This window comes from Molossus molossus, unplaced genomic scaffold (assembly GCF_014108415.1).
Source record: "Molossus molossus isolate mMolMol1 unplaced genomic scaffold, mMolMol1.p scaffold_m16_p_22, whole genome shotgun sequence".
NCBI classification, from domain to species: domain Eukaryota; kingdom Metazoa; phylum Chordata; class Mammalia; order Chiroptera; family Molossidae; genus Molossus; species Molossus molossus.
In genome coordinates this window covers 26,747,743-26,774,263 of record NW_023425358.1, presented here as the reverse complement: position 1 = coordinate 26,774,263, position 26,521 = coordinate 26,747,743, and the positions used below count along the sequence as shown (strand labels likewise).

General features: G+C 53.2%; 2 protein-coding genes across 3 annotated transcripts; one reads left to right on the top strand and one right to left on the bottom strand.

Moving 5' to 3' along the window:
- Positions 1-709: 709 nt before the first annotated feature.
- HNF1A (HNF1 homeobox A) lies at positions 710-15,214 on the top strand. Of its 2 annotated transcripts, XM_036276615.1 has the most exons (10): positions 710-1,261; positions 7,673-7,872; positions 9,367-9,553; positions 9,959-10,200; positions 11,004-11,155; positions 11,275-11,476; positions 12,257-12,448; positions 13,322-13,437; positions 13,522-13,666; positions 15,026-15,214. In XM_036276615.1, the coding sequence occupies exons 1-10, from the start codon at positions 939-941 to the stop codon at positions 15,151-15,153; spliced, it is 1,887 nt and encodes a 628-aa protein (XP_036132508.1). In that variant the 5' UTR covers positions 710-938; the 3' UTR covers positions 15,154-15,214. The 2 variants fall into 2 exon arrangements, with proteins under 2 accessions (XP_036132508.1, XP_036132507.1); XM_036276614.1 differs by having other exon boundaries at positions 793-1,261; positions 13,322-13,666; positions 15,026-15,153.
- A 2,142-nt stretch (positions 15,215-17,356) lies between these two features.
- Positions 17,357-26,497, bottom strand: CUNH12orf43 (chromosome unknown C12orf43 homolog). The gene is made up of 6 exons (XM_036276886.1): positions 26,338-26,497; positions 23,708-23,750; positions 23,435-23,533; positions 19,104-19,177; positions 18,430-18,520; positions 17,357-17,960 (listed from the first exon to the last, which is right to left on the bottom strand). The coding sequence occupies exons 1-6, from the start codon at positions 26,480-26,482 to the stop codon at positions 17,615-17,617; spliced, it is 798 nt and encodes a 265-aa protein (XP_036132779.1). The 5' UTR covers positions 26,483-26,497; the 3' UTR covers positions 17,357-17,614.
- Positions 26,498-26,521: the final 24 nt, after the last annotated feature.

Below are 26,521 nucleotides of genomic sequence, written 5' to 3'. Positions count from 1 at the left end.
TTTTCAAATACATTGTATGAAACTACTATTTTTCTTAATTACTGCATTTTTTGGCTCCCCCTTAAAATATGCGCCTGAGTCAAGTGCCTGACTGGCTTCACCCTATTCCCACCTCAACAGTCTTGTCTCTTGTTAGCTGTGTGACTTTGGACAAGTCACTCACCCTCTCGGAGCCTTGAGCCTCGGTTTCCTCCTCTGTAGAATGGGGGTAAGTCCTGTGCTTACTCACAGTTCATAGGGGGACACAATGAAGCAATGATGCGTGTCACAGACCTGGCACAGTCCCTGGCACGCAATCAAGTCAACAGCTTTTCCTATGGGGAGGTCTGAGAGGGTAGGTCCAAAATGGATGTGACCTTGCCCTGCCCTTGAGGCGAGCTGGCCCACCTGCCTATAACTCCCTGCTGCCCGCGCCCAAGGGAAACCTGTTGTTTTTGCAGTCCTGCCTCAGCCAAACCCTCTACAAGGTCCTCGGGGGTGGGACCCGATGTTGCTCACCCACAGGCCTCCCTGCCTCCCACCACCTTCCATCCCAGCTGCCCCCGGCCCCCCACCGCCGCTCCCCCCCTCCGCTCTGCCCACTCCCACTGAAGGCCACGGCTCCTGTCCCTCCGCGCTGCCATGAGGCCTGCACTTTGCAGGGCTGAAGTCCAAAGTTCAGTCCCTTCGCTAAGCACACGGATAAATATGAACCTTGGAGAATTTCCCCAGCTCCAATGTAAACAGAGCGGTCAGGGGCCCTGATTCACTGGCCGCCGGGGCCTGGGTTGGGGGTTGGGGGTACCCACAGGACTTGACTAGTGGGGTTTGGGGGGGTTGTGGGGGCAAGGAACCTGGTTTGTGCCTGCCTGCTGGCCGGCCGGCAGGTAGCCAGCCCACGCGGTAGGGGAGGCAGCCGGCTTGGTGGCCCCGGCCGCGTGGCCCAGTGGTAGGAAGCCATGGTTTCTAAACTGAGCCAGCTACAGACCGAGCTCCTGGCGGCCCTGCTCGAGTCGGGCCTGAGCAAAGAGGCGCTGATCCAGGCACTGGGTGAGCCGGGGCCCTACCTGCTGGCTGGAGATGGCTCCCTGGACAAGGGGGAGTCCTGCGGTGGTCGAGGGGAGCTGGCTGAGCTGCCCAATGGGCTGGGGGAGAGGAGAGGCTCTGAGGATGAGACGGACGACGATGGGGAAGACTTCACACCGCCTATCCTCAAAGAGCTGGAGAACCTCAGCCCCGAGGAGGCGGCCCATCAGAAAGCCGTGGTGGAGAGCCTGCTGCAGTAAGAACCCCTTCCCTGTCCCCAGCTCCGAGGAGCCCAAATGAGCCCACCCTCCGCTCCTGAGCAGCCCTGCGGGGTCCAGAGTTCCATGAGCTGTGGCCTTTAGCCTAGTTGTGGGGAAGGGGGACAGGGCCCATGAGCTCAGGTCCTCTGCAGAATCCGGAGTCCCCGTGGGCCGACACGTTCAGCCCAGTGTTTGGGAAGTGGCCCCAGGGGCCTCCGAGGTGGGGAAAAGCAGGAGACTTTACAAATCAAGTGCCTGGAGAACCAGAGGGCGGTGGGGATTTGTAGCCACCGAGACTGTCTATGCTCCAAACCCTGTCTTCCCTGGTAAGCCTGCGATAGCAAGCTCCTGGGCCAGGAAGCACCGCTGGGGAGTGAGGAGGACAAAACTGGGGTTTGGGGGGCTCCCCTGGCCACCTGGGGGACTCAACCGCTCGGTCAGGTCTTTCTTACCTGAGGGATATGAAGCCTCAGGGCAGGGGCTTCTCTCCTTTCCAGCACAGCCTCAGCCCCCCACCTCACCGCAGCGCCATTAGAGCCCTCCCCATTGTGAACCCCCATCTACTGGCTGGCTCCCCATTTCCCAGAGAACTGAGTGGGTCTGAGCCTGATGCCTCCCCTCTCCTCAGCAGAGCTAACCTGGTTACTAATTACCCACAGGCTTTATTATTTCTCTTTTGTTTTATAAATTTATAAATGGCAAAAGGCTCTGATAAGGCCTGTGATCATTAACTTGTAGGGATGGTGGCCTGGGGAGGCCTGGGCCAATGCACCTCCCACCCATGGGGGTGGGGGATGGGGAATGCAGAGGTGGGGGTGGGGAAAGGGGGACCAGGGGCTGTAAGGACCAGCCCTCCCAAAGCCTCCTTAACCTCCGTCCTAACAGCTGGGCACTATGCTAAGGTTTCACATGTAAAAATTTGATAATGTTGAGATGAATCCTGGGAGGAAGCTATGGGTAAGTCTGCTTCACAGATGAGGAAACTGAGGCCCAGAGAAGCGTGATTAAGGCCACCCAGCTGGGACTTCACACCCACTCTGTTTAGTGTTCTCAAGCACCAGGCCCGGGGGCCAGGGGCAAGCTGGGAGCGAGGAGGGGGTCTGAGGAAGAGTCCCAAAGACGCTCTCGGGGGACCATCTCTTTTCTGTCCAAGGTCCTGATCCCAGTTTGGGGTGGGGGAGGGCTGGATCCCTGCCTGTGGGTCCTCAGGGTCTGCCAGGCCTTGTGAGGGCCTGGGCAGGGGGCAGGGGAACAGAGAGGCCCCCTGACTTGGCAGGAAGTGGAGGGCAAAGGGCTCTGCTGGGCTGTAGGGGAGGGGCAAAGAGGCAGGCAAGGCAGACCCAGGGTGTGGGCGCCTGGGACTGGGGCTGGGCCAGACTGCTCAGGACCCCAGATGGAAATGGGGGCTTTCGGGTGGGAGTGGGAGACAGGGGTTGCCAAGGGCCTTTCTTACCTGGCTGGGTAGGGCCTCTTGCTCAGCAGCCCCTTTGGTGGGATGGTGGGTGGGGGGAGGCTTGATCCACAGCACTGAGGGGGGAGCAGAGGTCAAAGTGCTCCCTGGGGAGCAGCGGAGGCCTGCAAGCTGAGGGAGAGAGGGGAGACATGGAGGAAGAGACAGGACGTCAGGGGAGATGGAGAGAGGCCTGGAGAAGCAGCATCGAGCAGAGTGGGAGGAAAAGGGGGCTCACACCCGGCTTGGAGAAGGGGCTGGGGAGAGAGTGAGGCGCCCCAAGCTGAGAGGAGACTGGAGTACTCCCCGCCCGCCCAGATTGGGTTTTCTTTAATGCTAACAGCATGCTATTTACTTTCCATTTAAATTTGAGATGTTGCTATAAATTATCAACCAGCTCCTTGTTCCTGTGGAGTTTATAACTAACTACCTGGGTTACTTATTGTTCAGGTAACAAAAGGGATCTGAAACCGCCCTGAGGGGGAAAGTGGGCCTGTGGTCTCCGGGCACAGGAAGGAGAGGGGTCTGGGACCCCAGACAAAGGCTTTGGTGGTGGGGGAGCTTGATGCTAGAAAGAATGGTGCAGAGGCAGGACTTGCAGTGGAAGCCAGAGTGTAGGAAGAGACAGGGTGGGTCCTGGCTCTCAGGTCTCCTCATGTGCCCTGTGCTTGAGGCTACAGCACATGTCTATCCTTAGTTCCCTGTGTGACCTTGGGCAAGTCTCTTCTCTGCCCGACCTGGACAATGAATAAAATTCAGACTCCCTGACCTCTTCCTGAGGAACTGCCCTCCTTCCCTCACTTTCCTCTAGTTACATTCACTTTGCTGATGTTCATCTCAGGGCCTTTGCACATGCTGTTCCAGATCTGGAACCCTCTTTCCGCATCTTCCTATGGCCGATTCCTTCTCTTTTTGCTCAAATGTCACCTCTTCAGGGAAGCCCTCCCTGACTGCCTCATCTAAACGTAGACTCCACCCCAGTCACTCTCTCTCCAGCTACCTTCCTTTATTTTCTCCTGTCCCTTATCATTACTTTGTCTGTTTTCTATCTCCCGCCAAGAAAACAGAGGCTCTTCAAGGGCAGGGTCAGTGTGGCCTAGCTCACCACTCTTACCCTTACTATCCATCCCAGTGGCTGACACACAGCATAAATGAATGAGTGACTAGGATTCTCTGAGGCCCTGGGGACACCTGCTATGGTCAAGAGAGAAACCTGTACCTGGGCTCCATCCTGGGTGTCCTCCTAGATACTCCCGGTCTCTGAGCAGCTCAAACCTCAAGCTTGAAGGTCTCTGATCCTCTCCATTGGGCAGTACCAAAGCACTGAGACCCAAGAAGACAGTGACCAAGGTGGGACAATCTGACATCCCTGCCTGAGGCCGGCCTGCCTGGGTTCAAATCCCAGCTCCCCAACTCTGGCGCAGGCAGGTGATTTCACTTTTCTGAGCCTGTTTCCTCCGCAAGGCGGAGAGGATAACAGCGGGGTTAAGCAGCCTGATGACATGCAGCGTGCCTACGGGGTAAACACAGTAAAGTTGCTCTCATGACTGGTCCTGTTTTACAGATGAGGAAATGAAGGCTCAGAGAGGCAAAGTGACAGGCCCAAGGTGACTTGCAGTCAAGCCAGGGCTTGGACCCAGGTCCTCTGGACCCCACACTCACTCGAGGTTGCATGCCTGCCTTGAGAAGTCTGTCTCCGTTCCCACCTCCCCAGTCATTCTAGCTGTTCAGCTTCACCGTCAACTCGCTTCCGCGCAGGACCCCAGGGACCGCAAGAGCTAACAAATGCACGAAACTGATTTCCCCCTCTTGTGAAGTATTTATTGTTAGCTCCACATCACAGTCGAGGAAACTGAGGCACACAGAGACTAAACAACTTCCCAAGAGAGTAGGGCAGAGCTGAGATTCAAACTGAGAACTCAGCTCCCCTCCACACGGGTGGCCCTTCAGGGTGGTCTCCCAGCTCCAGGAGCTTGGACGCACTGAAACCCCAGCCCCCAGCCCCAGCGAGAGCTAACGGCTAACGGCCCAAAGCCTTGAACATCTGATTGACCCCAGAATGGGTAGGAGGGGAAGGAGGGAGCTCTCCCCCTCTCCCGGGCCCTCTTCCCTCTGCTGTGCGGCCGGGGTCCCAGGACTGCCCTATGGCTGTGCCAGTCCCGTCCACTGCGCACGTGCTGTGCCAGCTCCCAGCGGCTCACTCCTTTCGGAAACCCGCATCTCCCAGGAGCAGAGGCAGGCTGGGCTCACCGCGTGCCCCAGAGGGGCCGTGGGGCACGCACACCTCCGGAGCTGGGCGCAGTGGTGGGACTGGAACCCAGGCCAGTTTGACTTTTGAGCCTGTGAGTGCGAAAGGGGGATGGCTACCTGGAGACTTGGCCTCTTAGTTCTGAGTTGGGGAAACTGTCCTGAACAGTCAGGTCCGTGAGACTGAGTGTAGGCGTGCGTGTTGGGTGTGTGTGTTGGAGGAGAGACAGCGCGAACAACAGAGACATATTGAGACAGGAGAGGGAGGAGAGTGGGACAGACAGACAGACAAAGGCGCGTGCGCACACGAAGTCAGATGGTCAATGACAGAAACCTTTAGTTTGAGCCAGGAGAGGCTCTGCTGAGAGGAAGACTGAGCTCCTTCTCTCTGGAGCAGAGGGAGGAAGGGCTGCTCAGGGGCGGTGACTGCAGGGTGGGGAGGAGGGAGGCCATCTGGCAGCCCAGCTCCAGAATCAGATAAACATGTTTGCCATGGAGCACAAGGCTGGACTTTGTCCCGCCCTTCCCTCCTGGCTCGGGCTGGCACCCAGGGAGTGGGGGAGGCAGAAGAGAGGGGCTCCTAGGAGCCCCGGAAAGCAGGGAGAAAGGGACTCGGGGAGAGGGCTGGAGGGGTCTGGGCCAGGTGAGTCCTGGCTAAGTCACCTTTGACAAGTGCAGCTCACCTGTCTGAGCCTCGGTTTTCTCACCTTTGAAGTGGACATAGGCGTAGCACTGACTTCCTAAGGTAACTAGGATTTAAATGACTGGCTCTCGGCACAGTGCCTAGCTCACAGTAAATACTCAGGACACATTGACTGTCGTGGCTGTCACTTTTACACGGACGGGACGCTGCTGTACTGGCTGCTGACCATTGGCCTTGATCTGTCCTACCTTCCTTTCCTCCCTGCCTGTGTGGGAACTGCTGAAAACGGAGGCAGTCCGACGCCAAGGCTGCTGCGAGGCTCTGTGCCCCCGAGTCTCAGAGGGGCCCTGTCAGGGGCAGGCACTGCGGGTCCTCTGGGGACGGAGAGGGTCGGGGAGAAGACAGTGTGGGGTGGGCTTCAGAGCACTGGGGGTTTGTTTGCTTTTAGTCTTTTAGAATTCAGTCTTAAATATTACATATGCATATGCCTGATGTTATATAACATGTTACATAATTTTAAAAGCATGGAAGAGTAGCAGAGAACAGCCCCTCTCCCCATCACCAGCACCCTAGTCCCCTCCTAAGGACACCAGTGTCACCGGTTCCTTCTGCGCCCTCCTACTATGTCATGCACAAATATGAGAACCCTTTATCCCACTTTAAATTTTGCACACGGAGCAGCCAGCAGACCTGCCAGACGAACTGTTCCATCGGGGCCCTTACAGGGCTGCCTCAGGGGCGATCACAGTTGCTGGACAGGAGACACCGATTTAGTGAGTCAGTGTCCTTTCGCTGGACACTTAGGTGGTTTCCAGTCTTCTGCTGTGGCCAAGCCACACGGTGATCAACTGCCTCCTACACGTGCCATTTGCCACACATGCACGTATCAGAAGTCTCGAGCTGTGGAACACATTTCCCAGTCAGGGCGTGAGAACACGGGCTCCGGAATCTGGCAGACCCGGGTTCGAGTCCCAGGTGTCTCAGCACGGCGTGCTGAGCTGCTCTCATCTGACAGAGCTCAGGACAGGATGCAGGGAGACTAAAGGGTGGAGGGAGGCAGCAGGAAAGGAGAGAGAGAATAGATATAGTAGAGGTGATCTGACTCCTTCCGCTCCACAGTGACCCGAGGACAGGAACATGAACCTCAGGTGGCCTCAGGTCCGGGCCTCTCTAGGGAGAGAATCTCAGCCTACAGAGTGGGATTCTGGTGCTCAGACAAGCACATGTCAACACGTCCTCTGAATGCCAGCTCCCGACCCCGTGCACAGGACACTGCTGAAAACCAGCCACCCGCCCGGGGCGGGGGAGCCAGCGGGGCCGCTGCCTAGGGCTCAGCGCGGACTGGCAGGAGGCATTCCAACCCTACGTGAAGCTTCCCTGCCAGGCTGACTCGGAACTGAATCCCTGCAGGTGGCATGGGCTCTGCTGGGCAAAAGAGGCAAGTGACACCAGTGCTCAGCCTCAGTGGCCTGGACTGTGAAGTGAGAGAATCGTATTTCGCTCCTTGTTTTCAGACCTATTTCTTTTTCCAGTAGGTCTCCCTCATCCATCCCTCCACCCACCCAACTATCCATCCACCCTACCATCTACCCATCAATCTACTCGTCCACCATCTACCATCCCCTTTATCTGTCCATCCACCCACCCATCCATCCACTCATTCATTCATGCATTCACCAAGGGCATAATACATGTCAGGCCTATATGGGGAGCTGAAAACCAGACAGTTCCTGCCCTGAAGGTGTCTCCAGTCTCCTTCAGTGGATAAGACACAGCCACAGGTAACAATTCCAGGTGGGATGAGGGACCTTTAAAGGAGGCACCATGTTTCTTTCATATCTGTGTCTACATGTTCCTGTCCCCGTGTCCGCGTCAGTGCCCCTGTGTCCTGGCACGTGTGCTCATAGCTCCCTGGCCCTGAGTCAGGGCGCAGGCCCTGGGTCCCACACCTACTTTTATCCACATCCTTACCCCCAGGGTGGACAGGGGTCCTAGCACCAGGACCCCCAGCCCTTCCCGCAGGGCCCCACCCCTGCTGAGCAGGCCCTGTCCTTGTTCTCGTCCCAGGGAGGACCCGTGGCGTGTGGCCAAGATGGTTAAGTCCTACCTGCAGCAGCACAACATCCCACAGCGGGAGGTGGTTGACACCACTGGCCTCAATCAGTCACACCTGTCCCAGCACCTCAACAAGGGCACCCCCATGAAGACGCAGAAGCGAGCCGCCCTGTACACCTGGTATGTCCGCAAGCAGCGAGAGGTGGCCCAGCGTAAGTAACAGCTGACTGCAGCCCTGTCTTCCCTGGCAGGCCCGGGACTCTGCCCCTTGAGGGTGGGGGCTGGAAGCTTCACCGGTCCATCACGCAGGCAGGCCGGCCAGGGGAAGTCAGTGGGACTCAGCCGGCGTTTACTGCCTATTCTGCACAAGGCACTCTGGGGAAGGAAGCCGGGTTGGTCCTGAGCATCCAAAGATGGATAAACTGGGCCCCTGCCGTCCAAGATCTGTGTGGATCTGTGTGGTGGAGAAGGAGAAGAGACCATGATGATGCAGAGAGGCATGTATTATACCATGACAACAAGAACAGCAATAGCTGTGGTTAATAGCCCCCTGGCCCAGTGCAGAGTGCTACATCAAGTGTATTTTGAAGTGCTGAGCTGGCGGCAGGGGAGAGAGTAATCTATTCTTTCTCAAGGAGGCAGGGGCACCAGGAAGGTTCACACTAGAAGTATGACCTTTAGACTACGTCTTAAAGTGTGAGTCAAATTTTGACCCATGGAGACACAGGGAAGGGTGTTGCAGGCAGAAGGAACAGCATGTGTGAAGGCTCAGAGGCGAGGCATGTGCTCAGGGAACCCTCCGCTGCAAACCCGGGAAGACCTGGGTGCACTATCATTCAGGGAAGGGCGATTTCCTCTCTCAGGCCTTGTACCTCACCAAATCCCAAGTGCATGTTTACATTTTTGAGCCTGTCTGTGTACAAAATAATTTCTAATATTTCTTTTCATTAACTATCCAGGTTCTTAAAAGGCACTACACACTTAGCTACAAACATAAAAAAAGAAAGATTTTACAATAGAAATTAGATGTCCTTCTAAAGCAGACACTGGCATTCCTAGTGTGGCCAATGCCCTTCTGGAGTGATTTTACGCCTATACCACACATATCTATATATCCCTGACTCAGAATCTCCCCTTTCATAAAACCTGTCTGCCCCACACCCTTGGTGGCCTGCACAGAGACAATCTGACAGACTAGTTTCCATGAAAGTGAAGACAGCTGACAAGGGTGGGTGGGTCTCCTCTCTCCTGGCCAACACTGCACATCACTTGATTCTGAGGCCGGGTGTGTCTTGGGCATGTTGAACATAGCTCTGAATCTACTCAGGAGATACGATTCAATCTTCTGCTCTACTGTGCAACCCTAGAAAAATATTTAGCCTCCCTGGACCTGCTTGTAAAGTGGGAGGGCATGTGTGTCGAATGTGAGTAAGCACTGGAGTTACCTGGAGCCCTGTGAGATTATATCTTGGCTCAGTAGAAGTGTGCAGGGGCTGACTGGTGATGTCTGCCTTGGACACAGGCTGAGGAAGTAGGGCACCGTGTGCTGTGTATTTGTCGTCACTGGATTAGATGACTGCTAAATTCTCTCTGTAAGCTCCTCTGACCCAGCACCCTGGGAATGAGGAAGAATCAGGAGTGTGGCCATGAACTGATGCGGGAAGGTGGGAGTGGTTGGTGCCCTGCTCACAGCTCTGTGCCTACAGAGTTCACCCATGCTGGGCAGGGTGGGCTGACTGAGGAGCCCATGGGAGATGAACTGCCAACCAAGAAGGGGCGGAGGAACCGTTTCAAGTGGGGCCCAGCATCCCAGCAGATCCTGTTCCAGGCCTACGAGAGGCAGAAGAACCCCAGCAAGGAGGAGCGTGAGGCGCTGGTGGAGGAGTGCAATAGGTAGGTGGGCGGGCAGTAAGTAGGGCTGGTTTGGTCTGGGCAGGGCCAGGCTGGGGAAGGGGGGGTGGCTCTGGGTTCTGAGGAAGGCTCCCTAGTCTCAAATCCTGCTCAGTGTCTGAGACCTAGGTCTATTTCTGACACCTGCCCCCAACCTAAGCAACTTTTGAGTGGGTGCTCATCTCATTCATCCTCACTACAACCCGAGAGTTATTTTGCTCACTTTGTGATCGGAGACACTCAGAGAGGCTAAGTCACACAAGGTCACATGGCAGAAGTGGGACTGAAACCCAGGTGTGCTAGCCTCAAACACTCGGGTAGAGCCTCCTCCTCAGAACTCCCCCTACAGCCCCAGGAGAGGGTTCCTTTGCGTCTGGCCTGGAGGCTCACAAGTGGCTATTTCTGCAGGGCTGAGTGCATCCAGAGAGGGGTGTCACCATCACAGGCACAAGGGCTGGGGTCCAACCTAGTCACAGAGGTGCGTGTCTACAACTGGTTTGCCAATCGGCGCAAGGAAGAAGCCTTTCGGCACAAGCTGGCCATGGATACATACAGCGGGCCACCATCGGGGCCAGGCCCAGGCCCTGCGATGCCTGCCCACAGCTCCCCTGGCCTGCCCCCGTCGGCCCTCTCCCCGAGTAAGGTCCATGGTGAGTGCTATGTGGGCAGGGGTAGGCGGGAGAGTTGGGGAGCACTGCCCCAGTGGCAAAAGTCACCCAAACCTCTCAGCACTTCAGTTTGGTTGCACTCATTTACACTACTCTATCCATTCCACTCCTCTCCACTCCACTGACCACAGCACGTCATCCCTCCACTCAAATCCTTCCACTCCACTCCCTTCGCTCTGAATTGAGATACTTCAATTCATTCATTTCCGAACAAATCAACTTGATTCATTTCAGTCCAATTCCATTCCGTTCAACTCATTATAATCCAATTTGTTCATTTAAATTTGGCACTGTTTAATCCAACCAAATTCCCAATAGACTCAATTTAACTAAACATAATTCAAGGAAATTCAGTTAGTTTTGTATGACTCCATTCAATGAATCCAATTAGATTTGATTCAATTCAACTCAAGCTCAATTTATTTCAGGTTCGATTCAACTAGATTCAGTTTCATTCAACCAATTCCAGTTCTTTATATCCAACTCAGTTTGCTGCCGTCTAATGTATTAGCTTCACCTCAGTGGGGTTCGGCGGATTTGCGGAGCGCCCAGTGGCTGCTGGGTGTAGCTGGGCAGGGAGGGCCTGGAGCTCTGCATGCAGCCCTGCGCTCAGGAGGTGCAGCAGCCGCACAGGGTCTGGCAGGAGGCGGACACGTAGGCCAAGTGTGCTGGCTGCAGAAAGGAAGATGGGGCGAGAGGCCTCAGCAAACCCATGCGTTTGGAATGAGGAGGGCCCTGGAGGGCAGGAAGGTGGGGTGCTGAGGCCGGCACTGCTCCCTCTCCAGGTGTGCGCTATGGACAGCCTGCAACCAGCGAGGGGGCGGAAGTGCCTTCAAGCAGTGGCAGTTCCTTGGTAACAGTATCCACGCCCTTGCACCAAGTGTCCCCCACAGGCCTGGAGCCCAGTCACAGCCTGCTGAGCACTGAAGCCAAGCTGGTGAGTGTCCCCGAGACAGGGAAGACCCTTCCAACCCCACCTTCGCTTGGTTGGAAGAAGCAGTCCCCAGGGAGGCAGAGGAGGGTCCTGCCCTCACTCAGCTTGGCTTCCCCTCCAAGGTCTCAGCAACTGGGGGACCTCTGCCTCCTGTCAGCACCCTGACAGCACTGCACAGCTTGGAGCAGACATCCCCAGGCCTCAACCAGCAGCCCCAGAACCTCATCATGGCCTCGCTTCCCGGGGTCATGGCCATCGGGCCTGGTGAGCCTGCCTCCCTGGGCTCTACGTTCACCAACACAGGCGCATCCACCCTGGTCATTGGTAAGATGGGGAGATGGGGGACATCTGGGGGAGGGGCTCATGTGACTCCCACAGAATCCAAGAGCCTGTGAGACTCATTCATCCACTCGCTCATGTGTTTACTGACTGCCTACTCTCTGCCAGGCTCTGTGCGACATTAGCGATACACAGTACATGGAACAGACCAATCTCAGCCACTCCAGTGGGGAGGCGGGGAGGCAGACAGTGAACATAATACATAACTTATGTGGAGCCTAAAAGTAAAACGTCCATGGGAAAAACAGCAGCAGAAGGGGATCGACCTTTTCTAGGTTTTAGGTTTTTCTTTAAAGCCCAGAGGGCTTTATTTACAGGAACTATTATGCAGTAGCTCAATACAGGGTGGGGCAAACTAGGTTTACAGTTGTGAGTATGCAAAAGAGTTTATTCTTGTATTATTTATTGTATTATTTTCCATACAAACTATAAACCTACTTTTGCCTCACCCTGTATATAAGACAGGAAGCTGATGGGGGAAACAAACAGAGGGGAGTCCCAGGGCCTGTGCACTGCTGCGGAATCCAGGGCTCCAGGGAACACAGACCCACCTCCTGCTCATATCATGAGCCAGAGGCTCAGAGAAGGGGAGTGACTTGCCAAGGCCACACCAATTAGTGGCAGGTCCTAGTACAAAGGCATTTCCTGTCTGCCTTACCTCCTCCCGCAACCCACTGGCCCTGGGAGGGAGGGATGGTGCCCCAGGGGGCCGGGGGAGGCAGTGGAGGTAGTGGGCCTGGCTGACTCCTGCCCTTCTCGCTCCAGGGTTGGCCTCCACTCAGGCACAGAGTGTGCCAGTCATCAACAGCATGGGCAGCAGCCTGACCACCCTGCAGCCTGTCCAGTTCTCCCAGCCACTGCACCCTTCCTACCAGCAGCCACTCATGCCCCCTGTGCAGAGCCACATGGCCCAGAACCCCTTCATGGCCACCATGGCCCAGCTGCAGAGCCCCCACGGTGAGCACAGGGGCAGAGGGTGACCAGCAGACACTGTGGACTCTGAGTGTGTCTGGTGCAAGGGAGTGCTTGTGACGGGTGGGGCTCTGAGGGGCTCGAGCGTCTGCGGCCAGGTGTTTCCGTGTGCGAACCCACGCGGCCACATGTGCATGTGTGTGAGTGGGCACACATCTGGGTGTTCAGGGCGGTATGTATTTCAGAACTATTTCCAGATTTTCAAAGTTAATATGGTGAACACACCATACACTCTATAACTTTCCCAGCAGGGTTTGGGGTAACAGTCACCAAGCACTATGATTTATGCAGCAAAAAGTAGAATTCCATCAAGTACATTAACAAAGACTTAACTTCTCACCAGGCTCAGGTCAGACTCTGCCGCCAGAAAAGCCCTTTTCATAAGTGCCAACCTCAAGAAAACCTGCTGGTTCTCACACCTTTTTGGAGTTTGGAACTGGGGATAAGGGGTTGTGGCCCCTGTACCCCTCTGTGCATGATTGAGTGCATGCATTCATGTGTTATGTGGGTCACTATGGTTTTATCTGTCAATGTGAGAGTATTTTTCTACTAGTGTCTGTTTTTGTGGGGGTGGCTATAGGTGGAACTCGGGGTTCCATTTCGGAGGCATCTGGATGTGGAAATAAGCTGTTCACCCCTCACAGGGGCCCTGGCCTTCCCCTCTGAGGCCGGTACTTACTACAAGAGCACCTGTGCCACCTGTCATCCCCAGGTGACAGGAGGAGCTCGGTCTGTGCTCTGGGCCTTTCCCAGGCTTCTCTCCACCAAGCCAGGCTGAGCAGGCCCCTGAAGTTGGGGAGAGGGCCCAGCCCAGCCCAGGGTGCCACGGCTATATCTTGTCTTCTCCACCCTGGCTAGCCCTGTACAGCCACAAGCCCGAGGTGGCCCAATACACCCACACGGGCCTGCAGACCATGCTCATCACTGACACCACCAACCTGAGTGCCTTGGCCAGCCTCACACCCACCAAGCAGGTAAGACCCAGGGCTGCCCTAGCCCCTCCCTCCAGGCCCCTCCTCAGGGAATACTCTCGGGGCTCAGGTGGCTCTGTTCCCCAGGTTTTCACCTCAGACACCGAGGCCTCCAGCGAGTCTGGGCTTCACACACCGGCATCGCAGGCCACCACCATCCACATCCCCAGCCAGGACCCTGCCGGGATCCAGCACCTGCAGCCTTCCCACAGGCTCAGCGCCAGCCCCACAGGTGAGCGGCCTTCCTGCTCCCTCTTCTTCGCTCCCTCTTCTTCCCTGTGTGTAGTATATGGGGCAAATGGGGAGGAGGGGAAGGGGCAGATTTTGGAGGGCACCCTGTGCTTCCCTGAAGTGAGCCGAGGAGTGAGAAACCACAGAAAAATGGGCACATCTTACAGAAACTTACATCACTGGGTTGAGGAAAAAGACAGTCATGGGAAGAGGAGTGAACTGGGCTGGCTGGGTGCCCGGAGCGGTTCGAGGATGTGCGGGTTCGGTGCAGGGTTTAGCATCCTTTAATCATCGCCAACATTAAAAATCAGGAGCTTTCATACACTCAAAATCCAGATTGGTGGCTTATCTTGGAAAACTGGAAGGATTCATGTTTCCACATAGCAACAGTGGGCTCAGGCCACCCTGTCCCACTCGCCCATTCATTTCCATCCCCCTGTGATCCACGCCTGCAACCTACAAGGTGATGGTGAAGAGCAGGTAGTCAGGCTGCTGGGCTTTGAGGTCTGGGGTGGCCACCTGCTCAGTATGTGACTTTGGGCAAGTTGTACCCCCTCTCTGAGCCTCAGGTTCCTCCATCCAGCCCTGGTGGCTGCAATGACAGTTACCGAGGGGCTCGTGGTCCAGGCTCCATGCTTTACCCGTGAGGCACGTGTCATTATCCCCATTTTACAGATGAGTAGGCAGACACTCAAGCTGGTGAGGGACCTGGCCTTGCCTCTGACAGCTACTAGGTGGCAGGACCAGGACTTGAACCCAGGTCCAAACTCAAAGCCCATACTCTTAACCATCAGAATCAGTCAGGCTTCTCCCGAGACAGAACCAATAGGAATACATACATATCTAAGGACCTGGCTCACACGATCGTGGGGCAGGCAAGTCCCAAAGCCGTGGGGCAGCTCAGCAGGCTGGCTACGCAGGCAGGAGTGGATGCTGCAGTCCCGAGGCAGAAATCCTTCTTCTCTGGGAAGTCCCAGCTTTTGTTCTCAAGGCCTTCAACTAATTGGATGAGGCCCACCCACAGTACAGAGGGGCATCTTTACCAAAGTCAACTGATTGTAGGTGTCAACCACATCTACAAAACACCTTTTCAGCGACAGTTTGAGTAGCCTTTGGGTCAACGACTGGGTACTACAGCCTAGCCGAGCTGACACATAAAACTAACCACCTCACCATGTTACTGGGGCTCCTCTAATATTCCCCAAAAGTGTACCCAAGGAGGCCACTCCCTGGATGGCCCCAGAGCCTGGCAGGGGGTTAATAAGATGAGGTCCCTTGCCCCCACCCCAAGTGCCTCCAGGATGACTGGGAGGGTCAGGATGGGCTCAGTGGGCAGCCACAATGTCATTTGCCTCCGTAGTGTCCTCCAGCAGCCTGGTGTTGTATCAGAGCTCCGAATCCACCAACGGCCATAGCCACCTGCTGCCATCCAACCACAGCGTCATCGAGACCTACATCTCCACGCAGATGGCCTCGTCTTCCCAGTAACCATGGCAACTGCCTCCTAGGGGCTGGCACCTGAAGCCTACACAGCCCGCTTGGGGGGTGACTACACAATCTGAGCCTATAAAACTTCACTACCAAGGAGCTGCTGCCCTTCCCTGGACAACTGGGCCTTGGTCCCCACCTAGCTCAGCCAGTGTCAGAGAGGGAGGCCCTGAGGTGCCCCAACCTGAGGGATGCTTCACTGCACCAGGAGGGGCTATGGAGAGCTGGGAAGCAAAGCCTGTTCCTGGCAGGACACAGGAGGAACTGTCCCTGCTGTTCCAGGTAAATCTTGCCACTTAGAACAGAAAGGGACAGGCTTTGGACTCTGGTATGCCCAGCCTGGGCCTGTGGAGAGCCCCAGCACCCCGAAGGGAACTCTGGCAGCCACACTTCTCAGGATACAAGCCAGTGTAGCTGTGACTCACTGAGCTCCGAAAGAGGCCCTAGATCAATGTGGCCACATTCTGTCACCTATACCCTGTCCAGGCCACTCCATCCTGCCCTCCTTCCTGCTATTAACCCACATGCATTTGTACCCACCCATCCCCCACTCACATAAGCATTCCAAGAGGTTACTCTGTCTGAGGGCCTGAGGCTCCGATGCCCAAGCACTCAGAGAGCTCAAGCTAATGGTGAAGGCATCAGGGCTCTCCAGCTTCCCTCGTCCTGAGCCATCCCTCTCCCCGGACCCTGTGGCCTCGTTTTCCGGGACACTCGCTCTCAAGCATCATGCCTTCTGACGCCAGCCTGGTATCTTGCCTCTACTGAAAAGCCCTCGGCAAGGCTAGGAAATTGTCCGTGCTCCTGTGGGAGCCTTGCAACTCTGTGCCTGGTGCTCAGTCCGGGGCGGCAGCTCCCCGGCCTCTGGGGCCCTGCAGATCCTTCGCTGGTTTGGAGAAGATGTTGAGTTCAGACGGCAGCAAGGTCTGAGCAGCTGGCTGAATGGAGGTGCCCAGAGGGAGCAGAGAGAGGTGACAGCAGCAGAGAGCAGCCACCTGTGGGGACAAAACTGATGCCTGGAAGCTTGAGGGCCTGGATGGCTGAGGGATGGGGAGAAGTCCAGGCAGATGCAGCCCCCGAGGAGCCTGTGCCTGAGGACCACCCAAGGGACAAGACGGCTGTGTAAAGTGGGCTCCTGTGGCCTCGTCTCCCCGAGGTGCCGCAGATAACCTGGCCCTTGTAGACCACCACCCTCTCGGGATGCAGAGGGGGCTGCACCCCCTGCAGCTTGCAGCCAGCTGAGGGCAAGCCTGTACATTATTTAACTTTTAGTAAAGCAAACGAGGAACATGTCGGAAACTTCTTGCTTGTCCATGTTGCCCGGATGGGGCTAGGCGGGCAGAGAGCGGGAGGGCCAGGGGCCTGAGAGGGGTCCAGCACACGCAGACTCACACGCGTCGTTCTTGCTCTGCCGAGTCTCCAAGGCAGGCAACGAAGTCAGAACTGTGCTTTAACCGTGGGCTTGCAGAATGGCCCTGGTACGTGAAACCCAGTCCACAAACGCTGTGACACTTCCTTAAGTCTGAAAGCTGGGGTGCAGGAACCCATCTTGGGGTGTAGGCAGGAGGACCCTCTTGTGTGATGCTTACTTAGAATTTTTCATTATGACTCAGCACTGACTGGAGGCAGCACCCAAATGACTTTGTTACATGTTGGGTCTAACATTTATCTTCAATAATCTGGTTGGGACATGATCGTGTGTAGTACATTCACAAATGTGGAGAAAGTTCCGGAAAACAAGAGGGAAAAAAAAATCTCTCTTTTTCAGACAATGTTATATCCAGTCTATGTGGCAAAGAGGGAGAAGTGCAAACTCTTTGGGCCTCAGCACCTCAGGGACCCCTTCCCTCACTTTCTGAAGGGGGGAGGTCCCCCTTCACTGGCTCTCCTCAGACAGCACTGGGGAGATGGACACTTCACCACTCGGCCATCAGTCTTTTTTTTTTAAATCCTCACCAAAGGACATTTTTTTTTATATATTTTGTTCAGATACAGTGAAAGGAAGAGAGAGAGAGAGAGAGAGAGAGAAACATCGATGTGAAAGGGACACATCGAGTGGCTGCCACCCACACGACCCAACCAGGGCCGGGGACAAACCGCAACCGAGGTACATGCCCTTAGCGGGAACCGAACCCGGGTCTCTCTGGACCGCAGGCCAACACTCCAACCGCTGAGCCAAACCGGCCAGGGCTCGACCATCAGCCTTGACTAATCGGAAGGCTCCTTCGTCCTGAGACCACAGAGTGTCCTGGTAACACGGTCTGCTCGGCCCCCGTGGGAGCACAGGAGGGCAGGCCTGGCTTAGCCTTCTCACTCTACAGCCACGGCTTTGCCCCGAGTCTTGGGCAGCATCTGAACTTGCCAGCCAGCTCCTTGAACTTGAGGGAGGCAGGGCTTGGCAATGCCTCGTCCCAGTGGGGCCTCGTCACAGGGATGAGTGGGCCTCGGGTCCGCTCCTGGGTCAGTTTGCAGGCACGGCTGCTGTGCTCTGTGACGGCGGGAATGGGGAAGCCTCGCTGGCCCTCTTTGTCTTTTTCTTCCTTTTCTTCTTTTTGGTTCCAAGTGACACATGGTCTCCGTTGAGCTTAGCTGACTCCCTTTCTTGCTTCCCGGCCCTGCTTGTGGTGATGGTGGCTGTGGTCAAGTCTGTGCTGGACTCCTTCTTGGCTTCCTTTTTCGACTTCTTTTTCTTCTTCTTTGTTTCTTTTTCTACCTTGACAGGGCCATGGAGAGCAGACTCCTGGAGAATGTCAGAGGCCGACACAGCGGCCTCCTGGCACCGCTGCCACTCATCGCTGTCCCCGCTGCTGCAAGGAGAGGGCAGTCTGGGTCAGCGGGAGTTGGGGCTGGGCCCCAAAGCTGCCTCCAGAAAGAGGCCACAGGAAGAGGCAGGTAGAGAGCTCAGGCTCAGGAATGAGGCAGACCTGGGTTCCAATCCCAGCTTCTCCACTTCCTAGCTATGTGACCTCATTCAGAAACCTCTCTGACATTATGTCTTCATCTATAAAATGGGGATCTTCACTAGCCCAGGCTTCACAAGGATGTCCAAGAAGTGAGGCGTCTGGCCCAACATGGGTGCTCAAAACACAGTCAGCTTCCCAAGCCAACCCCCAGGGGAACCTCTTCCCCCTCCCACTGAGGGTACTATTCCCGAGCTACCTGACAGGGCTCCTTCTTGGCCACACCTCCCTGGATCTGCCTGGCTACTCTGGGACACTGGCCAACAGGGAAAATGGGTAAAAACGCGGGGACTGAGGAGACGGGGTGCGAGCTCACCTGGAGCTGGAAGGCAATCGCTTTCGGCAGGGCTGGGGAGCAGCTTTCTTCTCAGGGCCTTCAGGGACAGAGGTGAAGAAAAGGCGGAAGCCTGAAATCCAAAGGGCAGAGTCAGCTGCCAGGTGCCGCCCCTCACCCCAGGTGCCAAGGCTGCCCTGCCTCTGCCCTCAAGGAGCTCCTAGGCCAGAGGGGAAGACCCAGGAATCCTTCCCGTCTAACCACAAAACAACGCCTCATGTGATGAGGGGCATGCTTGATGACAGATGGAGCCCGAAGACGGGGTGCTGAGGGGACCCCAGCTGCCAAACCAGGCTGGCAAGCCCTCGGCGGCTTTTGGAAGTTAGCAGCTGAGCCTCCTGCCTCAGGCAGCTTCCAAAGTGGCAGAGAATCTGACCCGGGACCAACAGACTCAGACAGGAGAGGCTGAGCAGGGTGCGGGGATGGAGCTCCTGCTCAGGGTCAGACAGGCGAAGTCACAATAGACAAGTGCCTTCATTCCCCAGAGCCTCAGCTGCCCTTACAGTCCCCCTGCAGATGGGGTATCATCATGATGACCTGCCTCAAAGAGGCTGCACGGATGAAAGAGGGTAATATACCAAAACTGCTCCCAGCTCCAGACATACAGTAGGTGCTCACTAAATAAATGACAGCTGATTGACAGTATAAATACTTACCATCGTCTTCCAGAACGACTTCCTGTACCTCAGCCTTTGTTGGCTCCTTCACAACTTCTGAGATGGTAATGGAGCTAAGAGAAGAGGAGATGCTTGATTTAGGATAAGATTTTGGGTACCAACAAAAAAAAAATTTTTTTTTATCCTCACCTGAGGAACATTTTTCCATTTTTTGTTCAGATAGAGTGGGAGGGAGAGAGAGGAAGAGAAAGAAAGAGAGGGAAGCATCAACGTGAAAGGGACACATCGAGTGGCTGCCACCCGCACGACCAACCAGGGCCGGGGACATACTGCAACCGAGGTACGCGCCCTTAGCGGGAACCGAACCCAGGCCGACACTAACTGCTGAGCCAAACCGGCCAGGGCCAAAAAAATTTTTTTAACTTAAAACAATTATTTATGTATTTATTTTATTTTTTTAAAAATATGTTTTTATTGATGTTTTTAGAGAGAGAGGAAAGAAGAGATAGAAACATCGATGCGAGAGAGAAACATCAATGAGCTGCCTCCTGCATACCCCTCACTGGGGATCGAGCCCGAAACCTGGGCATGTGCCCTGACCAGGAGTTGAACAGGGACCTCTCAGTCCATAGGATGATGCTCAAGCCACTAAGCTACCCTGGCTGGGCAAAACAATTATCTTTTAAGTGGAGAGAATGGGGCATGTCATCTTTTTAAAAAGTTTTTTTTCTTTATTGATTTTTGGAGAGATAGAAACATCAATAAGAGAGAAATATCAATCGGCCGCTTCCTGCATGCCCCCCACTGGGGATTTGGCCCACAACTTGGGCATGTACCCTGACTAGGAATCAAACCGGCGATCTCTTGGTACATGGGTCGATGCTCAACCACTGAGACACACCGGCTGGGCAGGGGCATGTCATCTTAAATGCAAAAGCAGACAGCACACAAAAAATTTTTTTAAAAAGCAGACAGCACAGCCCAAGAGTTTTCTTAAATAATTCAGATCAAGCCCAGCCAGTGTGACTCAGTGATTGAGCATCGACCCATGCACTAAGAGGTGGCCAGTTCAATTCCTGGTCACATGCCCAGGCTGTGGGCCAAATCCCCTGTGGGAGCATGCAGGAGGCAGCCAATTGATGTTCTCTCTCACCAATGTTTCTATCTCCCTTCCTCTCCCTTCCTCATTCTCTAAAATCAATAAAGAAAGATAAATAAATAAAAGACAGCACAATGTCCTGATAAGAATGTTAATGCCTACAGCCATAGCCTGCTGAACAGCCCCTGCCAGCTCAAACTGCAGGGCTTCATTTGTTTAAACCCCACTTTATCCCAGAACATGTTGAGGATTTTAAAGATACTCATAGTACAGCAAAATGAATACAATTTCAAATAGAGCAGAGAGAACATAAACGCAGACAGACAGAAAGAGCCAAAGTGTGGTGAGGAAGTCCTATATACTTGCTAGAGAGAGGGCACACATTTTGCTCTGAGCTTCTAGGCGGCAAGCACGAAGAGAGAAATATGACGGGTCTAGAGAAATGGTTCAGAGGTCAGCTTAAAGAGGAGGGTGGCCCTGATTACTTTTATTTTATTTAAAACATTAAAAGAAAGTTTTTTTAGATAACTGTAGATTAATATGCAGTTCCAAGAAACAGAAGGATTCTATATACTCTTTGCCCAGTTTCTCCCTATGGTTAACATTGTGCATAACTACAGTTCAATATCACAACCAGGAAAGTGACATTGATACAATCCATTGGCCTTATTTAGACATCAGAGACCGGAGTTTTGAATCCTGTCTTTGTCACTCACTAGCTGTGTCCCCTTTGGCAAGTGACTTCATCTCTCTGAGTCTCTGTTACCCATCTGCACACTGGGAGCCCCTACCTCTTAGGGTTGTCACAGGATTAAATGAGATAGTGGGTATCAGGCACTTAGCACAGAGTCTGGCCACAAGGAGGCACTCAGTAACTGGTAGCTATGGCAATGATTACTGTCATCATGAAGCAGGAAGTTTCACAGGACCTCTAACAAAGACAGACCCTCTATCCAGAACTGCCAAGACCAGGAAGCACGTTTCCAGTGAATGCTGACAGAGAGGAGTCACTGTGCACTGTACAGAACAATGCTCTCAACACTGTCCTCACAAGCAGACACAGCCGTGTGCTGGGTGCTTTCTCCTAATTGCTTTCCATAGAGGCCAAAGGCATCACCAGAAGTCCTGGACAAGAAATCAGTCTGGGAAGAGAAACTTGCCACCCAGGTGCCTGACTCTCACCCAGTATCTTAACGCAATGGTTCATTGTTGGTCCCTTGGGCATATTTGGAAATGTCTGTAGACATTTTTGGCTGTCGTAACTGCTGTGGGGAATGTTACTAAAATCTAGGGGGTGGACACTAGGGATGCTGTTAACTCCTCTATAATGCACAGGATAGCCCTACAACCAAGAATCATCCAGCCCCAAACATCAATAGTGCCAAGGCTGAGAAACCTTGATCTCACACAAGGGGAAATGTAGACACTGCAGGGAATATTCTGACCATGGTTGACCAGCATCCTGCTGGATTCCCCACCTGGGGAAATGTCTGGTATGAATCACTGTAGCACCAGGCAGGCCTTGTTTACCCTGAAGCCAAATAGTCAAGATGAAAACCTGCTCCCACAGGTTGAAGTGCCAACAGACCTTCCTAACATGTTTCCCACATTCTGAGTTGGGGGACTGGCGCTGTGTCATGGTGGTTCGGGCTGCTGAGATGTGGTAGAACACTCTGTCAAAGAAGAGCAGCTGGTTCCCACTTTGGGAGGGCTCACTTGTCCTTTTTGATATCTACTTCAAAGTGAAGAATTCTGGCCTGAACATTCTCATCTCCCTTTGTTTTGTTTTGTTTTTAAATATTTTTTTCTTTATTGATTTTAGAGATGTGCCCTAACCAGGAATCGAACTGGTGACCTCTTGTTGCATGGGTTAACTCTCAACCACTGAGCCACACTGGCCAGGCTCACCTCCCTTTCAAAACCTGCTCTGGCTCTGGCTGGTGTGGCTCAGTTGGTTGAGCATCGTCCCATGCACTGAGAGGTCGCCGATTCGATTCCTGCTCAGGGCATGTGCCCAAGTTGTGGGCTAGACCCCCAGTAGGAAGCATGCCAGAGGCAGCCAATCAATGTTTCTCTCTCACATGGAGGTTTCTCTCTCTCTCTTCCCTCGCTCCCTTCCTCTCTCTCTAAAATCAACAAAGACATATCTAAAAAAACAACAAACAAACCAAAAAAAACCCTGCTCTGCCAATCAGGAATGGATCTAGACCAGTGCATCCCAAAACGTGTCCCATGTTACATTATCAATCTTCCATGAAACAAAGGCACTGCAGCCAAATGAATCTCGAAACTCCTGGGCTGAATAGGTCTCTTAACTGCAAGACTTCTCGGAGCCTCAAATATACTATTATGAGTCACAATCTCTAAGGGCACATGGGGGATGCAGACTGCAGTGTTTCCCAACTTCTTTGCTTAGACCCTTTTTTTCCTTGTCACACTTTGGACTTGTATTCCTTGGTGCCTATTTTAGAAATGCTGACCTAGATCTTCACAAAGTGTATTCTCAAATGTAAGAGAGAGAACCGGCACAGTGCCCGCCATGTGGAAAACCCCCAAAAAGTAATTCTGTCTGTTCCTTGCCCTTTTGTGAATGAGGTCTTCTTAGGTTCTCCTCTTATCTCGTGGGAGCAGGACAACACAGTGGTTAAGAGCAAGGCCTTTGGAGTCAAACACACCTGGGTTCTAGTCCCAGCTCTGCTCCCTACTCCCTGTGACTTCAAGCAAATGCTTCTTCTCATCAAGAGCCTGTTTCCTGCCCTGGCTGGTTTGGCTCAGCAGTCAGAGTGTCAGCCTGCGGTCCAGAGAGACCTGGGTTCAGTTCCCGCTAAGGGTAAGTACCTCGGTTGCAGTTTGTCCCCGACCCTGGTTGGTTGTGCGGGTGGCAGCCACTCGATGTGTCCCTTTCATGTCGATGTTTCTCTCTTTCTCTCTCTTCCTCTCTCCCTCCCACTCTATCTGAACAAAAAATGAAAAAAATGTCCTCGGGTGAGGATAAAAAAAAGTCTTAGCTGCCCTGGCCAGTTTGGCTCAGCGGTTGGAGCGTTGGCCTGCGGACCAGAGAGTCCCAGGTTTGGTTCCTGCTAAGGGCACACACCAAAAAAATAAAAAGAGCCTGTTTCCTCACCTACATGGTGATTATGAATGCAATGAAGTGGTATGTGCCATGTGCTTGCCATAGTGCCTACTTGCAGACTGTGAGCTCCCCGCCAATATGAGCCCTAACTGTTCCTATTAATGTGGGCGGGAGAAGAGAAGGTATGCTTTTGGTTACCTGTCCAGCAGGGCTCCCAACTTCTTGGCTACGTGGGCTCGAAATTCGGGGGTGGTCTGAAGCTCGTTGCCATCTTGTTCATGCTCATCCACCTTATGCCTACAACACACACAGAAGGACCTCACTCCCTGCCAGCTCAGAAGCTGCTCCAGGAGAGCAGGGGCTACATGTGTCTCGTTCACCCTGATATCCCATGGTTTAACTGACACACAGCAGAGGATCAGTATTTGGTGAATGAAGGTATGAAACTTGAATCCAAAGTGCACACAGTACCTGAGGCTCAGATGGGTGGTTGGCAACTGATTATTTGCAGCATCTGTGGAAATAATGAAAATTGAGGCATTTATAGAGAAAATGAGAATAACAATATCTGTTGTGTGCCAGGCATAGTTTTAAGTGATTTTCATCATGTATAACTCATTGAATCTTCCCAACAACCCCATTAGGGGGATCACCATTATCTCCATTTGGCAGAAAAGAAAACTGTAAAATTACTTAGCCAAAGTCAAATAGTTAATAAGTGATAGAGTTGAGATGAGGAGACAGTCAACTAGCTCCAAAGCCCCTCCCTGAACACCACGCTGAACAGGCAAGTCTAAGTTTAATTTGATTCCAGCATTTACTGAGCACCTTCTAGGTACCTGGCTGTGTGCTAAGTTCCATGGAAGACAAAGAAGATGGTGGCTTCATTACACGGATCATACTTTTAAAGCCAAGACACAGAATGTCTGGCCTGGTGGTCATTTACTCAACCAAATACTGAAGGTGTAATATTACCCAGGTGGTGTTCTAGTGGCTGAACAACTTAGGCAAAGATTCCAGCCTTCATGGATCTTACATTCTAGTTGGTGGAGACAGATGACAAGAAAACACACAAAATATATAATTAAATAATAAGTACAGGGGAAAAAAACAAATCAGGAGAGGGAGGTAGGGATTGCTGGATAGGGGATCATTTTATAAAGGTGGGCAGGGAGGGCGCATCAGTGATAGGCGACATTTGAACAGAAATTTAAGACAGAGGTGAGGAAATAAGCCATGTAGCTGTCTGGGGAAATCTTACAGGTGGAGGGATGAGCACCTGCCAAAGTGCTGAGGCAGAAGTCTGTCTGGTGTTTTAGAGCCAGCAAGGAGGCCAGTGTAGCTGGGGGAGAAATGGGGAACTCATGGGGACCAGATCAAAGACCTGGTCCAATGCAAGGACCTGGATATTGAAGGAAGAGAGAGAGAGAAACATCGATCTGAGAGAGACACATCAAGTGGTTGCCGCCTACACAACCCCAACCAGGGCCAGGGAGAAGGTCCGTGCCCTTAGCGGGAACTGAACCCTGGACTCTGGTCCGCAGGCCGATGCTCTAATGGCTGAGCCAAACTGGCTGGGGCATAATGTTTTAAATGAATAAAATAAAACACCTAGGATTACAAAGAAATCCAGTGATGCTGAAATTCAATTACCATAACAGTAAGAACAAATCTGGCATACTAATATATGTGCTTCTTTTTTATTTTTATTTTTTTGTTATTTATTTATTTATTTTTTATCCTCACCTGAGGACATTTTTTCACTTTTTGTTCAGATAGAGCGGGAGGGAGAGAAAGGGAGAGAGAGAGAGAGAGAGAGAGACATCGACATGAAAGGAACACATCAAATGGCTGCCACCCACACGATCCAACCAGGGCCGGGGACAAACTGGTACATGCCCTTCGCGGGAACCGAACTCTGGTTTCTCTGGACCGCAAGCCGACGCTCTAATCGCTGAGCCAAACCGGCCAGGGCTATTTTTATTTATTTTATTTTATTATTATTTTTTTTGATGGTACGTGCCCCTGGGACTTTGTGGTCCGCAGGGCGACGCTCAACCGCTGAGCCAAACTGGCCAGGGCCATTTTTATTTTTTTAAACAGGGACATGACATTCTTTTATTTATTTACATTTATTATTATTTTTTAAATCCTCACGTGAGGATATTTTTTCACTGATTATTTTTCAGATAGAGTGGGAAGCAGGGACGGGGAGCGTGTGAGAGAGAGATATCAATGTGAGCGACAGACACATCAGTTGGTTGCCTCCCACATGATCCGGACCAGACAGGGATGGAGGTATGTGCCCTTGACTGGAAGTGAAATCAGGACTCTGGTCTGAGGGCCCACACTCTAACCACTGAGCCAAACCTCCCAGGGCTATGTGCTTCTTTTTTAATGCAATGAATAAGATCTAGAGATTCTTTAGACCTACGGTCTAAAAATTACTGTAACTTTAAAGTAGAAATGTAGAAATTAGTGTAAATGATTTTTTCAACATTTTATTGTGAATAAAATATTTTCATCTATCTGCAAGGCCTGTAATGGGATATGAAAACCTGTGACTTTTGATAGGGCAAAGTAACAGGTGTTGTCGTTACTTGTGGCTTGTTGCTCACATGAAGGATGGGTAGGGATGCTAAATTTCAAAGAGAACAGTTAATGAAAGTAAAGATGAAATATTTTTCCCATTCCAGATTTATGTACCTTCTGGATTATCATTAGGTACCCCTATAATGAGGCAAGATGGGGCACGATGGCATCACGGTCGGAATTATGTGCTGGACACTGCCTACTGGCCGTCCCAGGGTGCGTGTGAAAACGTGTTGCAGCTGGGGAAAGGCTGGACGAGGGAATCCAGAAATGGGCTGTGGCAGTCATCTCGGAGAGGTAGCGGGCTGCCCAGCGTGTGGCCAAAGGGAGCTGAGTCGAGAGCAATTCAGGTGCCTCGATTTCCCTGCACCAGCCCGCGCCTGGACTCTGAACCCCATCCAGCCCCTGGAGTTCTCTCGGGAAAGTAAGTCTCGGTGACTCCTTCCTCACCATCCATCCTCCCAGACCCCAAGGAAAGATCCTACGACTGCTCCAACACAGTCCCCTACCGGCTCTTTTCTCCTCCGGCCCTCCCCGGCGCTGCTCCAAGCCCCAGGCCGGCATCGCCGCCTCGCGGCATCGCGCCAGCTCCTCTGTGTCGCTGCTGCTGCTACTGCTGTCCAAATCGTTCAAGAAACTCCTGGGCGCCGTCATCTTGAACCACCGCACAGGATTGTGGGGAGCGCCTCCACT